This window comes from Amaranthus tricolor, chromosome 1 (genome assembly GCF_026212465.1).
Source record: "Amaranthus tricolor cultivar Red isolate AtriRed21 chromosome 1, ASM2621246v1, whole genome shotgun sequence".
Lineage (NCBI taxonomy): Eukaryota > Viridiplantae > Streptophyta > Magnoliopsida > Caryophyllales > Amaranthaceae > Amaranthus > Amaranthus tricolor.
The window spans coordinates 10,968,226-10,991,286 of record NC_080047.1 but is presented as its reverse complement, the minus strand read 5'-3'; the positions used below and the strand labels follow the sequence as shown (position 1 = coordinate 10,991,286).

Sequence of the window (23,061 nt, the reverse complement as noted above, 5' to 3'; positions counted from 1 at the left end):
AGCCTTACACACAATTTGTTATGACTAATATAAATTACGCAAAAATATATAAACATCATGTAACGCTGGTATGTTTCTCAAAAGAGAGGAGAATGAAATTAGAATTTTAGTTCTAGCTATGCTTCTGATATCATTAGTGGTGGATTTTTAGTCGAAAGTTATGAGGGGTTAAAGTTATTATCCAAATAAAAGAATAAGGGGCCAATATTCAGACTTTTAAGTTCTTGATTAGATATTATCAAAAAATTTCAGAGGGCGAGTCCTGTTAGGCTCTACAAAAGATCTGTTATTGAATTCATATCAAGAAACCAATTTCATTTCAAAAGGTTAATGAAATGATAGCCTCAAAGATGAACACAAGTGTAGTTTATTATATTGAATTCAACAATTACAAGTATAATAAACCTCCCCTTATCTTAAGAATAATGCTCTTAAGATCACAAAATGCTTAAACAATGACAAAGACTCTCAAGTTTCAATCAAAGTAAAGCTCTCTCTCAATATGTGTTTGTGGTGCCCCTTGCTCTATGAATGATACTCCCTTTTATAAAGTAAGATGAGTATCATTCTTAGAGTCACACTTCAATGCATCAATAAAGCTGTTAAAGCACAATTACACCCTACAACTAACATACATTAATCTTAGCAATGAAACACCCTCTTAATGCATATTAAATATCAACATAAACCTAGCAATAAACATAGAAATAATGCCCACCATTATTCCTAGATTAATTGCCCCACAATACACCCTTTCAAAGCCTTAAACCGGGCATTAAACAGTCTAAAATAGCATCCTAGGCAAAGTGCTCGTTCAAGGCACTAAGGTGCTTGAACAAGCACTTTCATCAGAATGCTTCTTTTGGCTGATTTTACATGTGCTCGAACGAGCACATATTATGCTTGAACGTGCACCCTCCTCTGGTGCATTCTGACTTGCTTTTTCATGTTGTCTCGAGCGAGCAAATTTCATACCATGCCTTGCCTCGTTCAAGACATGGTTCCCACCTTTAGCAAAGCCTTATTTGCTTCACGTTAAGCACCTCATCAATCATTCCAAACCTTAATCCAACACAAATCGACACATCTTCACCATCCTCCTCCAATATACATGATATAGCATGCTCTATAATATGATTCAAGTTAACGTCATTCATATGAATATTGGTACTTGTTTAAACAGTTAACTTGATATCTAATTGAAATTTCACATTATGCTCTACACTAATATTATGATCATGATTGGTAAAGTTTATGGAGCAATGCTTATACTAATGGTTGTAGGTACTTATGTATATAACATGCTTTATCAGGTGATCTCACGATAATCTTTTACGATAAATATTGATACATCTCAATTCTGCTCTATCAGACCATTTCACGATAATTTTTTACGATAAATGTTGATATGTCCCAATTTTCGAGTCTTCTAAAATAATGACTAGATGAGATCAATAGTTACACTAAGAGCAAGAACTTGCTAGTTAAAATGATAATAATAATAAAGCACATGCCAGATTGGATAAATCAGGAAAAGGTGCACAAAACAATGGGATCACATTCCAAAACTTGCCAAATTCGTCATTAATTCTAGAACCAGAAAATTAAAGAAAAAAGAAAAAAGAAAAAAGAAAAAAGAAAAAAACGAAAAAGAAAAACGAAAAAAGAAATAAGAAAAATCACTAAACACTCTGCAAAAATCAAAATCCGTTTGTCTTAAATCGGTGACAGACAGTCATCGCCGACGCCCAATTTTTTGTCCTTCGTCAGAAAAGTCGATCGCTCTCCCAATCTCCATCAAAAATTCCCCAAATTCGAACATCAAAAACCCTTATTCCACCCTAATCTTATCATTTCCATTATTACCGTTGTAGCGAATTTCGGCATCACATCGCAATTAAAAGCATCTGCGAAATCATTACATACATTCGCCTCTTCGATCCAGATTTCACCAATTTACATCTCACTTAAGTAACTATTAAAATTCGATTTGTTTTTTCGATGTTGTGATTGTGTCCAAATCAATGATTTGATAGAATTTCGGTAGATTGGGGTTTTGGAAGTTGAAATGGCGGCACAAAACCAAGGAGATCTGTTTGATGCTTATTTTAAGAGAGCAGATTTGGATCGAGATGGTAGGATTAGTGGTCAGGAAGCTGTTGCTTTCTTTCAAGGCTCTAATTTGCCGAAACAAGTTCTTGCTCAGGTATATCTTTTCCCCCTTTACGTCGCGTTTTCACACTCCTATTGATGTTGAGGAATGTTATGTAACTTTAAGCTTCATATTAGGTACTTTACTTGAAATTGATTTATATTTGTTTGGAAATTGTTCTGGATTTTGGTTGGTTGGTTGTGATCAGATAAGTTGAACCTGTTTATTGAATGATTAGGGTTACTTCTGGATCGTTAGAACATAGAATTATAACGGTTTGAATTGTGAGTTGACAACATAGCTGTAGGATGTTTCGAGTGCATTTCAAAACTATTATAAATGAGAATTTTACTTCTGTTGATATGTGTGAAAGTCTTTATAGTAATTACGAGTATAATAACGGGAAGCTAGGAAGTATTGTTTGTATTGGCAGGGTGATGGAAGGAAATATGTAGGTTTATTTTTTAACCAGTCTGGGTTGCTCAAGTTCATAAGACCCCAAGTTACATAGCATTGCATATTCACTTGGTACCTATCGTAATTATATTTGGCTCATTTTGATCCTCAAGGGGCATCATAAAAATATTTGTTGTTTCTCATGTGTGAGAGAGAGAGAGAGAGGGAGAAGTGGATCTAGGGATAAACCAAGTTTTATGCCTTTTTCCCAGTTTGAATTCCATTTTTTGGTTGTTTGTGAGATTGGTTATGGTTGTTATCAACTTTTCTTTGCAACCTATAAAGTTCATTCAAGTCTACTGATGTGAGAGGTTTTTGGTATCAAGGGGTAAATCTATATGGGATCGAGTTAGTAAGTCATTACGTCACCTGAGCTTGTAGTTTGTAGTTGTGGTCCATTAATTCGGATTGAAAGCGATGATAGAAGGTACTATTGAATAGCAACCTTTGTGTTCTAATTGCTATAATTGCTAGGGTTTTCTGTTTATGGGATGACCGTTGTAGCCTTAGGATTAACCCTAAGGGCTTCTGGTCTTATATCTTAATAATCACAATGGTCCTCTTTTAATTTTCTGGGGTTATCATCTCTACTTTTTATTTTTTTAATTATTGAGGTGTGGCATTTTGATGCCGGAATTTTCTTCTATCCAAGTTTTTGCTTGTTTTGAAGTGTGTGAATAGGTAAGTCATGATCTTGGCTGTTTCAGATCATGGATATTCATTATTTAATTTATTGAACAATCATATTTGACTTTGTTGCATCAATTAAGCCACTATTTTGTGTTTGAGAAGGCCATATAAGGAGTAATGTTATGAATTTATGTGCTAGGATTGAGGTAGTTTGCAAAAGAACATAAGTTTTCTCTCATTAGAACCTTGTGTCCACTTGCTGTAAGATTTCTTTTGTAGGGCAAAGGGGATCTGGCATGGATAATAATATTTTTTTATTGGAAAAAGGTTGTAAATAGACTAAGTTCTACTACTGCTGAAGGCATATTTGTGAAATTAGATTTGTAGCCGCGACATTAGAATGTGTGGTTTGGTCATGGTGTGGAGTTGTAGTGGAGATTTGATTGGACTTTACAACACACCTAGCAACCATGGCATGAAATAATTCAAAAACAGAAGTCAGGAGTTTGTTCTTCTCCCACATCATTTGGTCCCCTCTATGCACCTCTCTATTTCTCTCTCTCCATTTTACGGGTTTCATTTCCCCTTCCCTCACATAATATGTGTTCTCATTCCTTTTTAACTCTCAAAAATTTGCCATTACTTCTTTTGGTAAAGAAGTGAAAACCTTTAAACAATTGTCCGTAAAATATGAGTACACGTTTTTTATTCATATTACAGAAAGTTTTCTTTTACGGAACATATAGATTTTACTCTGTAAGCTGCATTCAGACTAACATTTCTATTAGCTGCAAGAGGCAACTTTGGATTCGTTGTTAATGTGTTAAAATATCAGTATAGGATGCCCGCATTTAGTCATATTCGTGGAACATTCAGGTCTGCTGACTGAATTTTCCCATCTTTGTTATAGATCTGGACGTATGCTGATCAAAATCGAACAGGATTCCTTGGCAGAGCAGAATTCTATAATGCTCTTAAGCTTGTGACAGTCGTACAGAGTAAACGCGATTTAACTCCTGAGCTTGTCAGGTCAGCTCTATATGGCCCAGCTTCATCGAAAATACCAGCACCACAAATCAGTTTCCCTGCTGCATCTGCTCCCCATTCAAATGCTCCTGGAGTAACCCCTCCTGCATCTCAGACGAACAATGCTGCTCCTATTGCCTCTCAAAATCCAGGGCATAGAGGAGTACCAGTGTTGCCAAATGCCAACTTCCGTCAGCAGAATAACCAATCACCAGTTGGTGGGTTAGTGAGACCGGAAAATGCAGTTTCTGGTGTAGGTACACAACCTGTACAAGGAGGTGGTTTTCAAGGATTTTCTGGGGGAACTCCTTCATTGAGCCCAAACCTACCTAATTCTAAAGTTTTGAATCACGCAGGAGTTACAAATGGAGGAAAATCACCATCTGGAAATAATCATTTGACAAACCAGCCTGGGGTTTCTTTGACAGCAGGGCCAGTGGGTTCTTTGCCACCTAAGCCATTGGATAGTGTAGGATCTTTTATTACGCAACCCAAACCACATGTTCCACAAAATGGGTTACCTCCCGGTTCCTTTTATGGAGGTGATGCATTCTCTGCAGTTTCTTCACCGGTCAAAAAAGATGGTTCTGTCACTAACCCATCTGCTGACAGCATACCAGTTCCTTCAACATATGTTCCAGATTCAGCTGGCAACCGGCCTTCCTCTAAACCAGCCATTTCTGCTGCACCAAAATCACTCACTGCAGCTTCTGTCAGTGGACAGCATATAAACTTACCATCTCAAGGAAGGCAGAATCAGCAAGTTCGGGCCGAGAATATTGCTCCTCATGGTGCGGCTGCTTCTTCGCTTCATAGCACTACAGGAACTCAACCCCAATTCAATTGGCCAAGAGTGACCCATACTGATCTGCAGAAATACACCAAAGTATTCATGGAAGTAGATACGGATAAAGATGGGAAAATAACTGGGGAACAGGCACGCAACCTCTTTCTAAGTTGGAGACTGCCAAGAGGTGTGTCAATTGCTTTCCTGCTTTATGTGTTCTTATTGCTAATTTGCTATTGTCCAAGTTTGCTTCTTTTTCTATTTCATTAGAATTTTCTTTTAATACTTTAATTACCTAAATGCCTTTTAATATCAGTTTTTATTGCATAGTGTACACAATTCTTGGTTGTCATTTTTTTTTTAAGTCATAGTTGTGGATTGAGTTTTCTATTGCATTTTTTTCATTGATTTCCAATGTTTTGTATGTAAAAGTAAAAGTGGGTGGAGTATTGCAGTTCCTATGAGTTGTGTTTGGAAACAAGTATCTCATTTTAAATTGTAGATTTTAATAGTGAAATCATAAACGAAAAATTTGAGATTAACAAGGTTTGGGAAATGGCTCAAATCCAAATTTGATTTTTTTTTGATTTGCCAAACAAAATTTGAGCCGATCCTAAATTTCCAAATATCATTGTTCCTAAACAGTTATAATAAATTAATTTCCACTAGATCATCCTTTAGTTCGATGGGTCTTAGATTCAAAGTTCTTTGATTTTGGATTATAGTGGACTATAATAAAATGACCCAGTAAATCATATGCGTTTCTTATTTTTTGTGTGAAGTTATAGATTATGTTTGCAACTTAAGGTTAATCAGAAACATCTTTGTTACTACTAACAGGGGTAAAGCTTCTTAAATATAAACCCTTGAACCCCCTATGGGTGGGTGCTATTTAATGGCATTGGGGTAATATAATGATGTATTGTTGAAAAAAGTTGAGTTTGTATTGTATAATTTGATTTAAAATTATTTCCACACAAGTCATGATTCATGAACTTAGAATCATGAATCTCATGCTCTATAGTTTTGTATATAGAACTCTTGCTCCAATTTTTTGATGGAGCAATAGTAGTTTTATACATAATGTGTCATTGTAGAAATAATGCATTATTCTAGATGAACTCTTATTTTTATTCCTCACTCCTATTCCTCCAATCTATGTTACTCGGACTCTTCATTTTGCTTCACGTACCCGTGTCCGATCCTTGATGCTCGGACATTCGGACATTGGTATGGCACGTGTACACTTTATTTTAGGCGTAAAATTGAATATTTAGACGTATCCGAGACTTGGACATGTACCAGTATCCGACATCAGTACCCGAATCCAAGTAACAGCCTCCAATATGTCCAATTTGAGATTGCATGCTTGTCAATGTACTTATTTAATCTTTAATATACTTAATTATGCATAATTAAATAAGATCTTACTTGACTATCTTTTAACTTATAAATTAAGAAAAAAATAAAAACTAAGTGTAATTATTAAATTGTGTCAAATTTCAAATGGGAAAAATTGTAGGGATAGGAGGGAGTATTTTTTTTTTGTAGTTCTTAGTTGTCTTAATTTTCGTAAATGATACCTTTTCAATCTGTTTTGTATTTGCTACCATGGGAAATGTTTTGTGTACCTTTCGTTCTGGCACCCAATCATGTCATACTAGATCTGTGGAATGGCGTTTTTTGATAGGGTAGACATGTGCAAGTCATATTCCCATTGGAGGATTATAGTTTTTAAGGAATTGTGTCTTTTGTTGTCATCATCTGTTGCAGGTTGGAATTTGGATTACAATATCAAGTTGCCTGCTTAGTTGCTTCCGGATTAGTTAGTCTAACCTAGAGGAAAAAGAATTGGGAATCAACTTAAACCTTGAGTTTAAGTGATTGTAACCTCTTTTCAAGTGTATTTGAAGTTTAAAAGTGAGTCTAAAAACATTGGTTATTGGTCCTTTTACATGCTAATGTTACAATGTTAGCTGAGAGTATAAATGAAAAGACCTATGAGATATTCGTATTCAATAATTAAGACCACATTTTTCCCGCGTGATTATAATCACCACAAAACTTCGTTTAGATGTTGTCTTCTGCTCTGTGCCCCATGTAATTAACCCCAAGTACCAATTTTGTGTAAATTACGAGAAGGGAGGAAAAGTGGTTAAAGGTATATTTTATGGGGAAGTAGGACGTTGTGTGTTTGGGATGGAAATGTAGGACGTTATATCATATATGGTCTTTTAAGATCTATCTTTCCTCGTTTTTGAAAGGATTGAATATGCTTGTTAACTCATTAGTTTTTCTTGATTTGGTTTGAAACTTTTTTGTTTTGGTGTGGTTAAGCATGTCTTGCTCCCTATAGCTTTTACCATCTGTAGCTTCAAAATTCTTTGCTATTATGTGTTTTAGCTGGTTATTTATGACTTGTATTCGCCCCCTGCTTATTTTTATGTACTTAAAAAGCATAACTTCTTTAAAGCTTATTCTTGTAACTTGTATATAATGGTGGAACTGATTGAGCACTATGAGGGAGAGTTTCATCTGTTTGGAGTCAACTACGACCTTTGCATCGATTATTTTTTGTGTATTGGGGCCATGGGGGCATAATGCAAAAACAAGCCGACATCGAATCGCATCGGCTGCATCGTGAAGGCTTTCAAGAAAAAAACGAGCCAATGTTTTTCCGCATTGTAATGGTGTAAACAAACCGTAGTTGAGGCTGTATCAAGGGCTATCTCTTGCTTTCGACCGATCTTTAGGTATTACGATAACCACATTACTCGCATTACCGCATCAGTGATTGCAACCGTACGACATTTTTGCACAATGCATGGGGGTGTGATGTGTTTTGGTTGCATGCCTGCCCTATTGTTTTGGGTTTATGCAAATCTTTTTTACCGATATAATACATGGAGTGTAGTTTCTTTAAACTGTTGAAATTGTTGTGCATATGACATTTCAAGTTCCCTGGTGAAAGGGACACATTTCTTATCTGATGTGCCACTAACTTAGTATTGTTCATGTTCCAGAGGTCTTAAAGCAGGTGTGGGACCTGTCTGATCAGGATAATGACAGCATGCTTTCTCTCAGGGAATTCTGCATTGCACTTTACCTTATGGAAAGATACAGGGAAGGGCGTCCTCTTCCAGCAGTGCTTCCGAGTAGTGTGGTGCTTGATTTTCCTGCAAGTGTTCAACCAGCAGGCGGATATGGTAATGTAGCATGGGTTCATACGGCTGGTAATTCTATACATAAAAAAGACATGGTTCTTTTGCCCTTAATTAATGTTTGATTTTATTGTCGACAAGCTTTGAACTGCATGAAAGTCTGTAAATTTTTGTTTGTCTTTCAGGTTTCCAGCAACCAGCAGTAGCACCTGCCACAGCTCCTAGACCAACTGCACGTCCGACTGGAAAGCCGCCGTTGCCTGTTAGTGCTCATATATCACACGACGATAGAATGCCTCCTAAACCACCAAAAGCCAAAGTACCAACATTAGAGAAACACCTAGTAGATCAGCTGAGTGAGGAGGAGCAGAAATCACTTAATTTGAAATTCCAGGAGGCATCAGAGGCCAATAAAAAAGTATGTGTTTACATTTAGACAACTTGTGTGTTTCAAATCCAGTTCAGGTGCTCCTTTATTGCAATGATGTTCTGGTGGCTGTGTTGTTTGAGATGCCAGTGAGGCAATTTTGAGGAAGTATATTGTTTTAGGCTTTAAATCTGAGCATATTATATTTTCAGGTTTCTATTGTTGATGTATGAAATATGTCTGCCAGGCTTGAGTTATATTTGATGATTGTCTAATCTATTATGAACTCTTTATAATATTGCCAGCTTTAATGTGTTTTGAGAATCAGATGCTCTTTGCTCATGCTTTGCCGTAAATGTAAAGTCCTAGACTTTTGTAGTTTGCTTTTACATATTTTGAGAATCTCATTTGCTTAATGCCAGGTTGAAGAACTGGAGAAAGAAATAAAAGAATCAAGAGAGAAAACGGAGTTCTTCCGAGTTAAGATGCAAGAGCTTGTGAGTCTCTTTATCTAAGATTTCATTCCTTGGTTTTTTCATTTAAATAATTGATTGACACACATCTTTGTTACTTGTTCTTGACTCTTAGTTGTGAGTTTTAACTTTAAATAAGAAAAATTACACACCTTGTTATGTAACTAATTTGGTTTGGAAGCTCCCTTGGGAGTTGTGGCAACATCTATACAACAGAAATTTCAAATTTCTACTGGTACTAGCAGTCTCGTACCATGTAGCTTCAGTTATTTGTATAAGTGTTGATATCCTAATGATTTCTAGTGTTTTTATTAATGGAAAGGCTTTGCTATTGTTTGGCTCCCTGTGATAAATGGAAAGCTTGCTCTCCAAAGCAGTTTTAACCATTTATTTTCCTTTGAGGTATTGGTGTTTTCCAATTTTTAAATATATATTTGGACAAATTTGGAATGCACATTGTCTTCTTACTTCAATCATTTTCTCTTTCCTATTTATTAATTAATTTTATCAAATTCTCCATTCTCTACGTCTTTTTTGTATTATCTTTTATATAAATTTGGTTAGCTTATAGTGGTCTTACATACATATTCGAAGAATACTGAAATTCGTTTTTCTAAAATGTCCATTGCAATTATCTTGACCATGTTCCAAAAAAGAAATGTTCCAATTATTTGTAACGGAAGAAAATTTCAGTTTATTTTTTGCTTTTCTAATCAAGTTCTTTGTATATTTTTGTTCCAAGGCATTTATTCTCAATAAAACCAAATATTTAGCTTTTGATTTCAGATTACAATGGACTATTTTGTTATATTATGTACACTTTTTATTTAAATGAAGTTGCAATGATGTTTGATATAAGGGGCCAAATCGGCAACTACCTCTTTGGTTTTACAAAGGTAAGGTTGTACACATTTAACCCCCAAAACTCTGCAAAGGTGGAACCCTAGGTGGGAGACACTTAATGACATTGGGGTAATGCTGACATTTGTATTAGTCTAACTTTCTTGGGGTTGAATTAATGTTTGGTTGTTGTAATTGTTTAATTATGTCTCTGCTATGGAATTTGATTATATATGGTGTAATGTGTTCTTTTCATCCATGCGCACTTATGTAATGGTGCATAATTGGAATGACGAGGTTTGTGAAAAAATTTAAATTTTGATAAATGTGCATATAGAGGTACTATATATAGAAAAAACGATTTTTGGGGTCGGGTTATTGAAAAGATTTCGAAGAGGCTTGATGGATGGAAGAAATCATCTTTTTTCTTGGAAGTTAGAATCATTGTTGTCGAGTGTTGCTTAAGGAATATTACTATTTACTTCCTTTCCCTTTTTAAGGCCCTGAAGTTCATTATTAGAATTTTGGAGAAGACGATGAGAAATTTTCTTTGGGGGGAAGATGGAGAGGTGAAAAGGGATCATTTAATGAATTGGGAGATAGTCAAATTGCCAATACCACAAGGAGGTTTGGGAGTGAGGGATTTGGAGGATAAAAATTCGGCATTACTTGGTAAGTGGCTTTGGAGATTCCCTCATGAACCAGATTCTCTTCGCATCGAGTTATCAGAAGCATCTATGGATCTCCTACATCTCTACGGGAAGTATGCACCAATTCAGGTTCTTTGTTTTTCATTCCTAGGGAGTCAATTTCTCGGGTATTTCAAAAATTTTTTCCTTTTATTTGACTTAAAGTGTGGAGCGGCAATTCAATTAGACTTTGGGAAGATGTTTGAATAGGAGTACAAACTTTCAAATCTCCTTTTCCTAGATGATACGAACTATCCACAAAACATGATGCTCCTATTTGTTATTTCTATTCTTGTATGGAGGGAGGTAACCAAGTGGCATGGCCTTTTTTCTTTAGGCATCATCCTTGAGAAAGAGACATTTAATATGTTGAGTTATTATCCATTCTTCAGAATTTTGCCCCCTATAAGAATTCGGACTCTAGGTCTTGGAGCCTAAATATACCTAAAGGCTTCTCTCGCTCTTCTTTTTACTCTTGCCTAGTATTATTTTCTTATTCTACTAATCACTTATTTTGCTGCTAACTTAATTTGGAAATCTAATGTTCCATGTAAAATTAGAGCTTTTTTTTTTGGTTGGTTGTTTTAGGGAAGCTCAATACTATGGAGAATCTCCAAATTAAGAGATCTGATAAAGCTTTGAGTTCGCATCGATGTTTAATGTGCTTGGTAGATGGAGAGGATGATGATCATCTATTTTGCATTGTAGTCTACGAAAGAACTATGAGGTAGACTTCTTCAGATTAGTGGAGATCTTTGGGTAGCTCCAAGGAGGATTAGGAATTTTTTATTCTTCAGTCACTAGGCTTTGGATTTAAGAAGGAACTCAAAAATTTGTGGAGATGTCACGGCTATGGAATTCTTTGGTCTATTTGGTTTGGAGAGGAATAGACGAATTTTAATGATCGGTTCTTACCGCTGGAACTCATTTGGGAGAAAGCTAAGCTCTTAGCGTCTCCATGGGCAAAATCAAATGGTCTTTTTGAATACGCTACGTTTAATGATCTTTGTAGGAATTATTGGAGGATTGTAATGTAAATTATTAACTAATCTCTTTAGAGATTTCTCATTCCTAACATGTACTTTTGACAATTCCCCATTAGTATAATTTTCTTAAAAAATATATTGTATATTTGGATAAAAGAAATGAATATAGATAAAATGCATTAGTAGAATATCATCCCTCTGTTCTTATTAAGTTTGATTGGTCACGTTGAGACTGAGGGAAAATTAAATAATGGCATAATGGTGAGGGTAAAAATTTTATTATTTCCCTGTACTGGTTTGGGTTAATGCTTGCCTTGCTTTCTCTATGAAAGAATATTGCTGATTCTTATGACAGACTTAATTTTCTTGTTTCTAATTGTTGTTTATAGGTCTGCTTATGTCTATGGCCCCTTAATATCTAAATATTATTTTTGTATCTTGCCTTTGAAATTAATTGCATTTATTTTTTATGCTTTTAAGGTTCTCTACAAGAGTAGATGTGACAGTCGCTTTAATGAAGTTTCAGAAAGAGCTGCTGCAGATAAGCATGAGGTGTGGACCTATTAGTTGTTCTAGATTTAATTTATTAGTTATCAGTGGTCAGATTTTAATCAGAGTGAGACTTTTCAGGTTGAGTCTTTGGCTAAGAAATATGAAGAGAAGTATAGACAAGCAGGTGATGTGGCTTCTAGGTTGACAATCGAAGAAGCGACGTTCCGTGACATTCAGGTTTTTGTTGTGATTTATAATAGCTCATCAGGTTGGTCTGAAATATTTAGGTAAAAGATTATAGAGTAATCGTACTCTGATTGTTTGTAGGAGAGGAAAATGGAGATGTATCAAGCAATTGTAAAGATGGAGCAGGATGGCACTGATGAGAACCTTCAGGTATTTTTGTATATTTGTTTTGAAAGAAATTTGCATGGATTTCTCTTCTTGGTGTTAACATTTCTGATCTGTTGTGTATTGTAATCAGGTTCATGCCGATCGTATCCAATCTAGTTTGGAGGAATTAGTTAAATCTCTCAGTGAACGTTGCAAGAAATATGGACTACGCGCGAAACCAACCACACTTGTTGAGCTTCCTTTTGGTAACTTTAGACTTTTGACGTGCATTCTTTTGAATTTTTGTTATCACTTCGAATTGAATTGCTTCTGTAAGTTTCTATGTAGTTATTATCCTGTTACTTTTTAATGCTGTAATCTGTTGCCTTTTTTGTTTTTTCAATCAAGTTTCTTGAATAGGTTTTTGCAGCTTTTTTCAGTTCATATGCACATAAGCCTTTCATACAGAACCGGCATTCTCCGATTTGTCTGTGAGCTTTTAATTTGTTGTGGTTTTGTTGGGTAGTGACATTAGGGAGCAGTAAGAAGCAAACAAAATAAGAGATGAATATGCTGTGATAGGTGTTATCAATGATATCACTGCCTTGGGTTTTTGACTGTCTCGTAGTCATTAATTTTTTTGAATATCTAGGCAAAGTGTTTATATTGTTTAAGGACATTTTTGGCTCTAAGGGTCGAAAAACAAGTTTGGGTTGATTAAAGTGGAGATCGCGTATTGTAGCTTTTGATTTTTCACTTGATGCATCTTTGGAGCAAGAGAAAGTTAAAGAATATTACTCTGTCCGTTCCCTCTTGATGTTCCCATAAGAAATGTTTATGAAAATTTAGAAAAGTTGAATCTTTTACATAATAGATATTTTATTTTATTGAATAATAAAGTTAAAATATTTAAACAAAGTTAGTGGAAACATATAGAGATCACAATTATTAAAAAAATATTTAAATAAAGTTAGCGGAAAATTCATGGGGACCATAAGAAATATAACAAAGTTAAAATAAGTTGGTGGAAAATATGTGGAATCCTAAGCATTAAATATTAAAATGAGGATGAACAAGCTTAATTATGTCCAAATTTTGTGATATAAATGATAAGATTCTTTTAGGAGAACAACAAATGAAACGACCCAAAATGGCAAATGAGAACATCATTTAGGAACAGAGGGAGTAAAAGGCAAGATAGCTTAAAAATTATAGAACTGCAAAAAATACGAGTTGATGTGTTTTTGGCTAACCCTTTGTTTCATCTGAAACACTACTTTAAATTGGTTCTGTTTTTGTTCTGAAGTTTGTTCTATACTGCAGGATGGCAGCCTGGTATCCAGGAGAGTGCTGCTGATTGGGATGAAGATTGGGATAAATTTGAAGACGAAGGCAAGTTCAATTTTTTGTTAACTCTTTGATGGATGTGTTTAAAGCATTTTTTGATCTCTTGTCAGTGATCAACTTTAGTGTGCTTACAGTTCTATGCTCTAATATGAACCTGTGTATGCATATTGGTTTACGTATGCTACTGTGGTTCTATTATGGCTTCTAGGCATTTGGTAGTCTTGCAGAAACTTTATTTTCAATAGTTGGAAATTTTGGTGTATTCATTTTGTGTTGTCTCATTTGGCTGTAATGGTTGGTACATACTTTTTGATGATTGTTTGATTCTATAACTTAAGCTAATGTTTTTATTTATTCTGAAACTTAATATAACCTTATTTTGTATTTTGAAACTTAAGCTAATGGTTTTTTGTATTTTGAAACTTGAGCAATTTTTTTGATTGTGTTTGACAACAAGTCATTCATTTCAAATTAATGATTTTAATTATGAAATTATAAACGAAGAATTTGAAAATGACAAGGTATAGGTAGTCATTCTCAAATTTTCAACTTTAAGAATAGTAAAGGTGAAATTGGCTCAGATCCAAATTTGTATTTTTTTGATTTGCCGAAAACTAAATTTGAGTCAATTTTAGATTTTTAAGTGAAAGCATTGTTCCCAAACACAACATTAGTGTATTTAGAAGTGATCTTGGTTATTTGGATGTTTAACACGTTTGTAGTGTTTCCTTAAAGGCATTGGAAAAAATTCATGTAGAGACAAGCCTACATATCGCTAACACAATCCAAGAGAATATGTAGTTTTGCTTATTTCATTTGATTACCTATCATCTGCAGTTATCTTTTGTGCTTTTTTGATTTTCCCTTCATTGTCCTTGCTCATAGATTTAATTTGTGCTTTCTTTCTTTCATTGGCTACAATTATCTTTAGTTTGTGCATCTGTGTGTCTATTCTATTTTTCTTGCTGTTTTCTTTTTGGATGTGCCACTGGCTATGTGGTGAAAATTTCAATTTCATATAATCTAGCTAGGGCACAAGGTATACAAAAACCTATTGCTGGAAATGTAGCCTAGCTACCAGGACGCAACCAGAGTTCTCGTAGAGATGTTGACCCTCATGTCTTGCTTTTGCTTGCATGTTTGTAGAGGTGGTTAACACAATAATTGGCGGGTTGGATGAGGGTCGTGGGTCAATTAATTGGCGGGCTTTTTACTTTGTAGCAATTTTACAACAAATATAACACAATAATTAGGACCGAGGCATAATACCTAACGGAAAACATTTTGTCCAATTTCACTCCATTGAAAAATGGAATTGAATGATCACTCCATTGAAAACTGAAATTGAAGGAAAATCCAAAATTGTCACTATGCCCACCATTGTTGAAATTTGAAAATTCTAGAGTAGAGAGAATCCAAAATTGAAGCAAAAGCAGTGGGATTCAATTGGTAGCTAGTGTCACTACGCCCATACTATTGCTGAACTTTGAAAATTTGTTGAAAAATTCTGGAGTGGAAGAAGAAATCCACATTAGAATTATTAGCTAGAATTAAGTTAAGAAAGACACTGGTGCACTGACCAGGTTTACCGCACTTGAAACATCATGTCGGAAGGGCTCCATGCACAGTACATGGGGATAAAGGAATTAATTAAAAGGAAATTCTGGGAGGATCTTGATGATATGGTGTAGAACATACCAATGAATGAGATGCTTTATATAGGAGATGATTTGAATGGGCACGTGGAAATATGTACCAGTGGCGACGAAAATAGTTAAGAGGTTTTGGCTATGGAACTAAAAATGCAGAAGAGTTCATTTTGGATTTTGCACTCATGATGTGTTGGTTGCTAACATATGGTTTAAGAAAGAGAGATAGTCATTTGGTGACTTTTAGAACTAGAGTAAACGCAATTCAATTTTATTACTTTTTGACAAGGATGATAAATCGAGGTAGTTTTCTAAAATGTAAGGTTATCCCAAAAGAGTGTGTAGCCACATAATACTAACTCTTTATCCTAGATGTTCGCCTTCAAGCAACACCAAAGGTAAAGGAAACCAAAGAGTAACATAGGATTAAATGGTGGAGATTAGAAGAGGATAATACTATAGTTTTGGCTGATAGACTGGTTAAGAAATTTTCTGGGAGATAAATTCGGATGCAGAGTATACTTGGACAAAGATGAAAACTTGCATCATTCGAATAACTAAGAAGATTTCAGAGAATCAAGGGTAGTGTTCTGGTAAAGACGGATACAACGTGGTGGAATGAGGAGGTTAAGATAGTTATCAAGGAAAAGAAAAAGATGTTATCTTGCATTAAGAAAATATAGGACTAAGGAAAAACTTAGCCTAGTATAAAGAAGTTAAAACCAAGGCAAAAGTAGTAGTTCGTGATGTGAAATTAAAGGCTTTTTAAAGAGATATTTGACACACTAGATTCTAAAGGAGACAAAGATATCTATGGGATTTCAAAGAGGGGGTAAGTATAAACTAATGATACAGGTCTAGTAAAGTGTATTGAGAATTAGGATAAGAACATTCTAGTTCACGAAGAGAACATCAAGGATCAGATGGAGGGAGTATTTTGATGAGCTATAAAAAACAAGGAAATATTGTAGACACAACAATTACTCCCTTAGATGAAATTAGAGAATTCATGCAAAGAATGCAAAAATCAGAATTGAGGGGGCTTTGAAGAGAATGAACCTAAAGAAAGAAATTCATTTAGACGATATACCTTTAAAGACATAGAGATGCCTAGGGTTGATTGTAGTAAATTGGCTAACTGATTTATTTAAAGAGTAAGTGTTATCGAACGACTATCAGACCAATGCTACTATATGGACGTTAAAGAGTAAGTGTTATCGATCGTAGTATGAAGATAGGAATAGCGTAAATGAGAATGATTCGATAGATGAGTGGGCATACCTTGAGAGATAAAATTCGAAACGAAGATATAAGAAAGGGTTTAGGAGTTGCAAATGAGGAAAAGATGAAAAATTATCGTTTAAGATGATTTGGGCGTATTCAATGACGAGGTATTAGGGAATCTATAAGGAAGATAGAAGATTCAAATTCAAAAGATTTAAAAGAGGGAGAGAAAGACCAAAGATGACTTGGAGGGAAGGAGCATAAAAGGATATGAAGGATCTAGATTTGCAAATTGAGATGGTAGAGGAACCAAAATGAATGGAGTAGAAAAATCTACGTAGACACGACCGTTAAAACTGATATATTGGTTCATGTAGCCGTTCTCAGTCTTTTGGTGTTAAGGCTTTGACGACTGGTGTCGTTGTGGTGTTGTCGTTGTGGACTGTGATAATCAGAAGTTCATCCATTTGATTTTGAAGAGAGAAGGGAGATAGAGAGCAGAGAGGCACCCTTTTTAGCCCACTATTAACCCTTTCTAACCAATGCTCGATTGCAACCCACCCCACCAATGACCCAATCATTATAACTAAGCCCATAACCCGTTGAACCGTCTCACCCCGGTAAGCACCTCTACTTGTTTGTATATCATAGACACCAGAAACTCTGCAAAAGTTAATTGGAATTTTCTCTAGTGACAGAATGTGATTGTTTTAAATCTTTACTTTGTGTGCCGTGCTGTGGCGTGTGGATGTCTTTATAAAGCTTTTCCAATTTCCATTAATGTTTAATCCAACAAGCAAAGTTTAGTTCATTAATTCTTGCTCTTAAGAGGATTTCCCTCACAACCTTGAGAACTCTGAAAAAAGAGTCAGCCAGTAGTTTTTGGGATCTTAGTTAATCTCTGAAATTTAGTAATGTAATCAGATCTTTATATTTCCCAAGTGTTTACTACTGATCAATGTTTAGAAATTATGGGTACGAGCTCCGTTTTCTGATGATTACTGGTGCTAATGCTTTTCTGTTTCAGGCTACACTTTTGTGAAGGAAATGACTCTCGACGTGCAGAATGTCATTGCACCACCAAAAACAAAAGTCAAGGTTGCCAAGAAACAGATAAGTTTGGCTGCTGAGGGTGAAATATCTATTCTTACCTCAGATACTGAATCCAAACCTTTGAAGCCTGCCGGAGCGGATGGCGAGGTGACTGAAAATGGTGTAGTTGGCTCCTCTAAAGCTGATGACATGGTAAAAAGTCCAGTTTTTAGTCCTTCAGGTAGAAGTTCACTTGGAAGTCCACATGATGGTTCCAACGACAACCATTTCAGAGAGTCTGGAGGTGTAGATTCCTCACCTCGTGCCAATGAACCTCAGAGGTATGCCTTTATCTTTATGATATAAACGGCGTTACTTTTTGTTATAAGTTTTAACAGTCTATTTTGATGCCTTTTAATCTGGAAGCTAGAAATGGAATTAAACTGTACTGAAGTGCTGAACATGATTTTTTTTTTATTTTTTATTTTTTATTTTTTATTTTTTAAATTTAATCTCTTGCTCTATTAGCTTTTGACAGCATATTTCTTAATATCCTATTACTCTTGTTCTCATTTTTGTTCCTCAACCAAACTTTATCGTGAGCTTTTATGCATGTGTTTTTGTAAAATGCATGTTTCTGATTATGGGATCCTTTATCCTCCATTAGTGGCCATTAACTTACGTTTTTCCGAATAAAGATGTCCTTCGATCAACAATCGAGTTTTCTAATATAATTATAGAATTATTGTTCCTGTAGTGCTAGTGATTATCTTCTCGAATTATTTCCTGTTTTCTGTATGGTTTGAGCCTTTGAGTTAATGGGAATGGGTTGAAGTCTTGTAAATATTTGGTGGAAAGATCACATTAAGATAATAAATGTTTCTCAAGTGTGCAAGCTAATGTAGACTTTTAAGATTCCTTTTGGATATTGACATATCATAAACTATGCTAGGATTCTGTATATGGTGGATTAGTTTCATCCTCTCCTCCCTCCATATTAACAGGAAATAAGGAAATGAAACCTTGTTGTGATCATCCTACACTGTCTCTGTCTTTTGATGAAAAGGAAAAAAATATATCATCCTTTGTCTTTACCGTCAAGGTCAAAGCTTTGTTTATTGCTTAAACTAGTAATTTGTTTGGAGTGCTTGCTGTATTCAGGAGTATTAATCAGCTTAATATAACCCATCAATATCAATTCAATTTGTGATGACTAACATCAGTTTGGCTTCTATGTCATTGTATATTATTGTTTTGTTATTCCTGTATCATTGCTTCTCTTGACATTATATGCATTATTACTCCATTTGTGCAGTGACCTTGGGAATGCTGATGTTTCTGTTTACGGAGAAAAGAGTTCTGATAAGCCATCGCAGGTCATATTTGATGTTACTGATGACTCTGATTCGATGTGGGATTCCTCAAAGGTAAACGTAGACTTTTTGATTATGTTACTTCTAAAATGAATCTCTTGTTAATCCTACTGTTTGCTGGACAAAGATTCATCGAAATATTTTCTATTGAAATATTCTGCTTGTGATAATAGCCTGGAAGAATACAAAGCTTACAAAGATTTAGTTCGGATTTATGTTTGTGTTTTCTGTTGACTTGTGTTCACTTGGGTTTTGGCGGCTATGTTTTTGGCTTGTGCTGTCTTGCTGATTTTTTTAATTTTTTCGTTGCAAAGTCTACAAGGATTTTTTAATTGTTGGACAACTTTTAGTCATCCCTGCTAGTGTTAATGCTTTCACCTCCATAGTTGGTGTTAAAAGAAAACTTTTCCGCAAATAAAATTTTTATGTTCTGATATTTTTCAACTTATCCGCACATGTTGATACTCTTCAGGATATGGATCGTGAAAAGCATATTGATGATTTGTTTGGACATGGTCAGTGGACTCTGCCTCCTATCAGGACTAGTTCTCAGACTGAGGACTTCCTGCCCAAGAAAGGCATATTTGCGGAGTCTGTACCAGGCACACCAGCTGAGAGCTTTTTGCCCAAAAAGAGCCTATTTGCAGATTCTGTTCCCGGTACTCCTGCTGATGGCTATTTTCCTAAACAGAGCATTTTTGCAGATTCTGTTCCAAGCACACCACTTTATGGGTCAAGTTATTCTCCACAGAAGTATGGTGAAGGACCAGAGCATGGTCTCAACTTTTCTAGGTTTGATTCTTTCAGATCGATCGATAGTGGGTTCCAGCCCGAAGAAAGGCTATCTCGATTTGATTCCATGCGCAGCACTGGAGAATTTGACTCACAAGATGACAAATCATTTCAGCAAAGGGATACATTTGCACGGTTTGATTCTATGCGAAGTACTAATAATGATTTTGATTATGGGGATCGGTATACGTCATTTGATGATACAGACCCTTTTGGTTCTGGACCATTCAAGTCATCATTTGGTAATGAAACTCCTAGGAGGGACTCCGATGCTTTTGGATCTAGTGCATTTAGTTCTTCGTTTGGAAATGAAACCCCAAGGTCAGAGTTAGATGCATTTGGTTCTGTTGGGCCTTTTAGGTCATCATCTATGGCCAATGAAACTCCCAGAGCAGATTCAGAACTTTTTGGGTCTGCGGTGCCTTTCCAGTCATCACTAGGCAGTGAAACACCAAGAGCAGACGCTGACCCTTTTGGTTCAGTTGGGCCTTTCCGGTCATCTTGGGGCAGTGAAACTCCAAGATCAGAGGCTGACCCTTTTGGTGGGCCTTTCAAGTCATCACTGGGCAGTGAAACACCCAGAAGAGAATCAGACTATTTTGGTTACTCTGGTTCATTCAAATCTTCTTTTGGCAGCGAGACACCTAGGGGTGAATTTGATTCTTATGGGTTCGGCGGACCATTTAGTTCGTCAATGGTAAGTGAAACGCCACGGGGAGACTTGGATGCATTTGGTTCTTCTGGGCCATTTAAGTCTACTATGGATAGTGAAACCCCTAAAGGACACACAAATAGTTGGAGCGCGTTCTAGAAAATAGTAAGTTTGTATGTGACACTCCATTTTTCTTCAATTTGATGCTGGGAAGAACTTTGCTTAGAGATGCTAAGGAATGCTTCATCTGGGATCTCTAAAAGCTACGCATTCTGCAGGTTCCGTATCTGCCAAGTTCTGTCAGTGATGTATGAGCCGAGACATTCCTGCATCGATCTTTTCCTGCTGGTGTATTTCTTGATTTTTCCCCTCTGTAAAAATTCTCCTCTATCATATATATTTTCTTGGAGGGTTTTCCGGGTGTGCAAAATTTTTGCTATTACGTTTTTCTTGTTGATGCGAACTACGGGAAATCTTGTGATTTTCTTCCCTCTTTGCCAATATTGTGGTGTTTGTAATGTGAATATAGTGGGCTGGCGTTGTAGTAGCAGCTCGTGTTTGTTATTCTTTACAGTGATCTGAAAAATCGGACTGTGTTATGAATTATGATACTGTAGTGTAGCAGTGGATACTGATTTTGCATTTGTTTGGAGTTGGAGCATAACACGATTTGTTTTTAGAGCAAAGACCAACTAACAGCTACACTTGTGAGAGACCGACTCTTAAAGAGACGACCTCAAAACAAGAAGCTCATATTCTTATTTTTCTCTTTATATTATATTAATTAGGCTATTTAGTCCATATATCTAATAGTCTCTCGGATAGACCGTCTCCAATTGTGTTTGACTATAATTAATTCTTTTATGTACAAATTAGTTGCACTTTTGGATTTAAGGTAAATGCTAAATTTTTGCATTATTGGTTTGAAAATTTACCATAATAATTTGTCAAATATATACTATAATGTTGGTGTTTCTATCCTTTTTAATAGTAATACACTTGTTTTTACTTGTATATTTTGCACTATATATATGTGCAATTTGTTTTTACTTGTATATCTTGCAGTATATATGTGTGCAACTTCTTGTAATACTGAGTAGGACAATGAAATAGGAGATAGATCTATATAAGTTTATCAATCCATTATACTACTTTTCTTCTTATATTCTCCTTACCTTTTAACACGTTATCAGCACCAATTTTTCGCTCTCAAAAAATCCAAAAAGGAAATTTTTTTTTTCTTCTCAGAACATTATAACACATTTTTTTAACCACAATATGAACCAACAATCAAATGGTATCAATATTATTATTCAAGGTGTTACTAACACCGTTCTATACTTTATCTTTGAAGAAAATTGTATATTTGTTACTATCAACCTAGCTAGTAGTGGTTCAAACCAACTGCGAAGACATAATCCAAATAATACCAATATAAATGAAAACCCAATGCCAAGTCTCAATAATGCAATTAATCCACCAGCAGAACCACCTACTAATTAGTCACCACAATCTACTGATAACCCACCAGTCCAACCTACTAATGATCCTATGGTAGCATAAGGAAGTAATAAAAGGAAAAATGACGAAGGCGAAGGAACTAGTAGTAAACGTTTTCAGACTATTAATCCATAAAATAATTTATTTTAATAATGTCGTTTAATGTTTATGTTCGTCTTTACTTTTTCAGCCGCCTATATGGACTAGCTAGTATTATTTTGTAATGACCGCCTTTATGGACTGGCTAATATAGCATTGTTAACACCTTTATGGACGGTTTTATTTCTATTTATCTGATCATGTCATCATATTATGTGCATATGCATTTGATTACTTTAGTATATAAAATTATATACATCAAACTTTTATATATTTATATGTATATAATCACTTAATGAACTCATAAAATTTAATTTCACCTTAAAAAAATAATAAAAAAAAATAAGTTATTAGGCTCTCTTTTGTTAATATTGTAAACCCAATAATAAAAAGTTGTCTTAGTTTACCAATAACACAGATTATTAGCACACATGATTACATTAGTTCTACATAACATAAAATCCTTTTTAATTATACAAATATCACCCTGGGATGAATGCCAGAATGGTCCAAAAATTATAATTTAAGTAAGTCGTTAAAGGTTCGATTCTGAACCAAAAAAAAATAATAATAATAATAAAATAAAAAATTTTTTTTTACCACATTTTTATTAAACTTGAAGATAAAATATGAAAATGAAATTTTTACACCTTATAAATAGGGTCTTCTACCCGTCACAAACACACACACCACTCACACCTTATCCCAAACACAAAAAAAAAAAAAAAATTACCCATAAATTCTTTCTTCATCTTCTTCAAACAATACATCCACAAACACCCACATCAATCCAATTGCCGACAATATAAGTAAAATACTAGAAGCATTCATTATCATTATGGGTTTAATTGTATTACTCATAGCGCTAATGCTCTACCTTATTATCCAAAAATAAATTATAAATCTTGTAATTTTTTTTAGCAATTTGTATTTTGTTTTATCATCTATTAATACTATCTACTTTGTTTTTATTTATGATTATATTGTGCTTATTATCTTTG

At 35.0% G+C, this 23,061-nt stretch overlaps 1 protein-coding gene across 2 annotated transcripts; it reads left to right on the top strand.

Moving 5' to 3' along the window:
• Nucleotides 1-1,602: 1,602 nt before the first annotated feature.
• LOC130827149 (uncharacterized) lies at nucleotides 1,603-21,103 on the top strand. 2 transcript variants are annotated; one of them, XM_057692805.1, is made up of 13 exons: nucleotides 1,603-2,206; nucleotides 4,149-5,238; nucleotides 8,075-8,257; nucleotides 8,398-8,630; nucleotides 9,002-9,076; nucleotides 12,048-12,119; nucleotides 12,198-12,296; nucleotides 12,387-12,455; nucleotides 12,544-12,658; nucleotides 13,716-13,784; nucleotides 17,640-17,985; nucleotides 18,960-19,071; nucleotides 19,490-21,103. In XM_057692805.1, the coding sequence occupies exons 1-13, from the start codon at nucleotides 2,069-2,071 to the stop codon at nucleotides 20,618-20,620; spliced, it is 3,732 nt and encodes a 1,243-aa protein (XP_057548788.1). In that variant the 5' UTR covers nucleotides 1,603-2,068; the 3' UTR covers nucleotides 20,621-21,103. The 2 variants fall into 2 exon arrangements, with proteins under 2 accessions (XP_057548788.1, XP_057548781.1); XM_057692798.1 differs by having other exon boundaries at nucleotides 8,075-8,284.
• The last annotated feature ends 1,958 nt before the right edge of the window (nucleotides 21,104-23,061 follow it).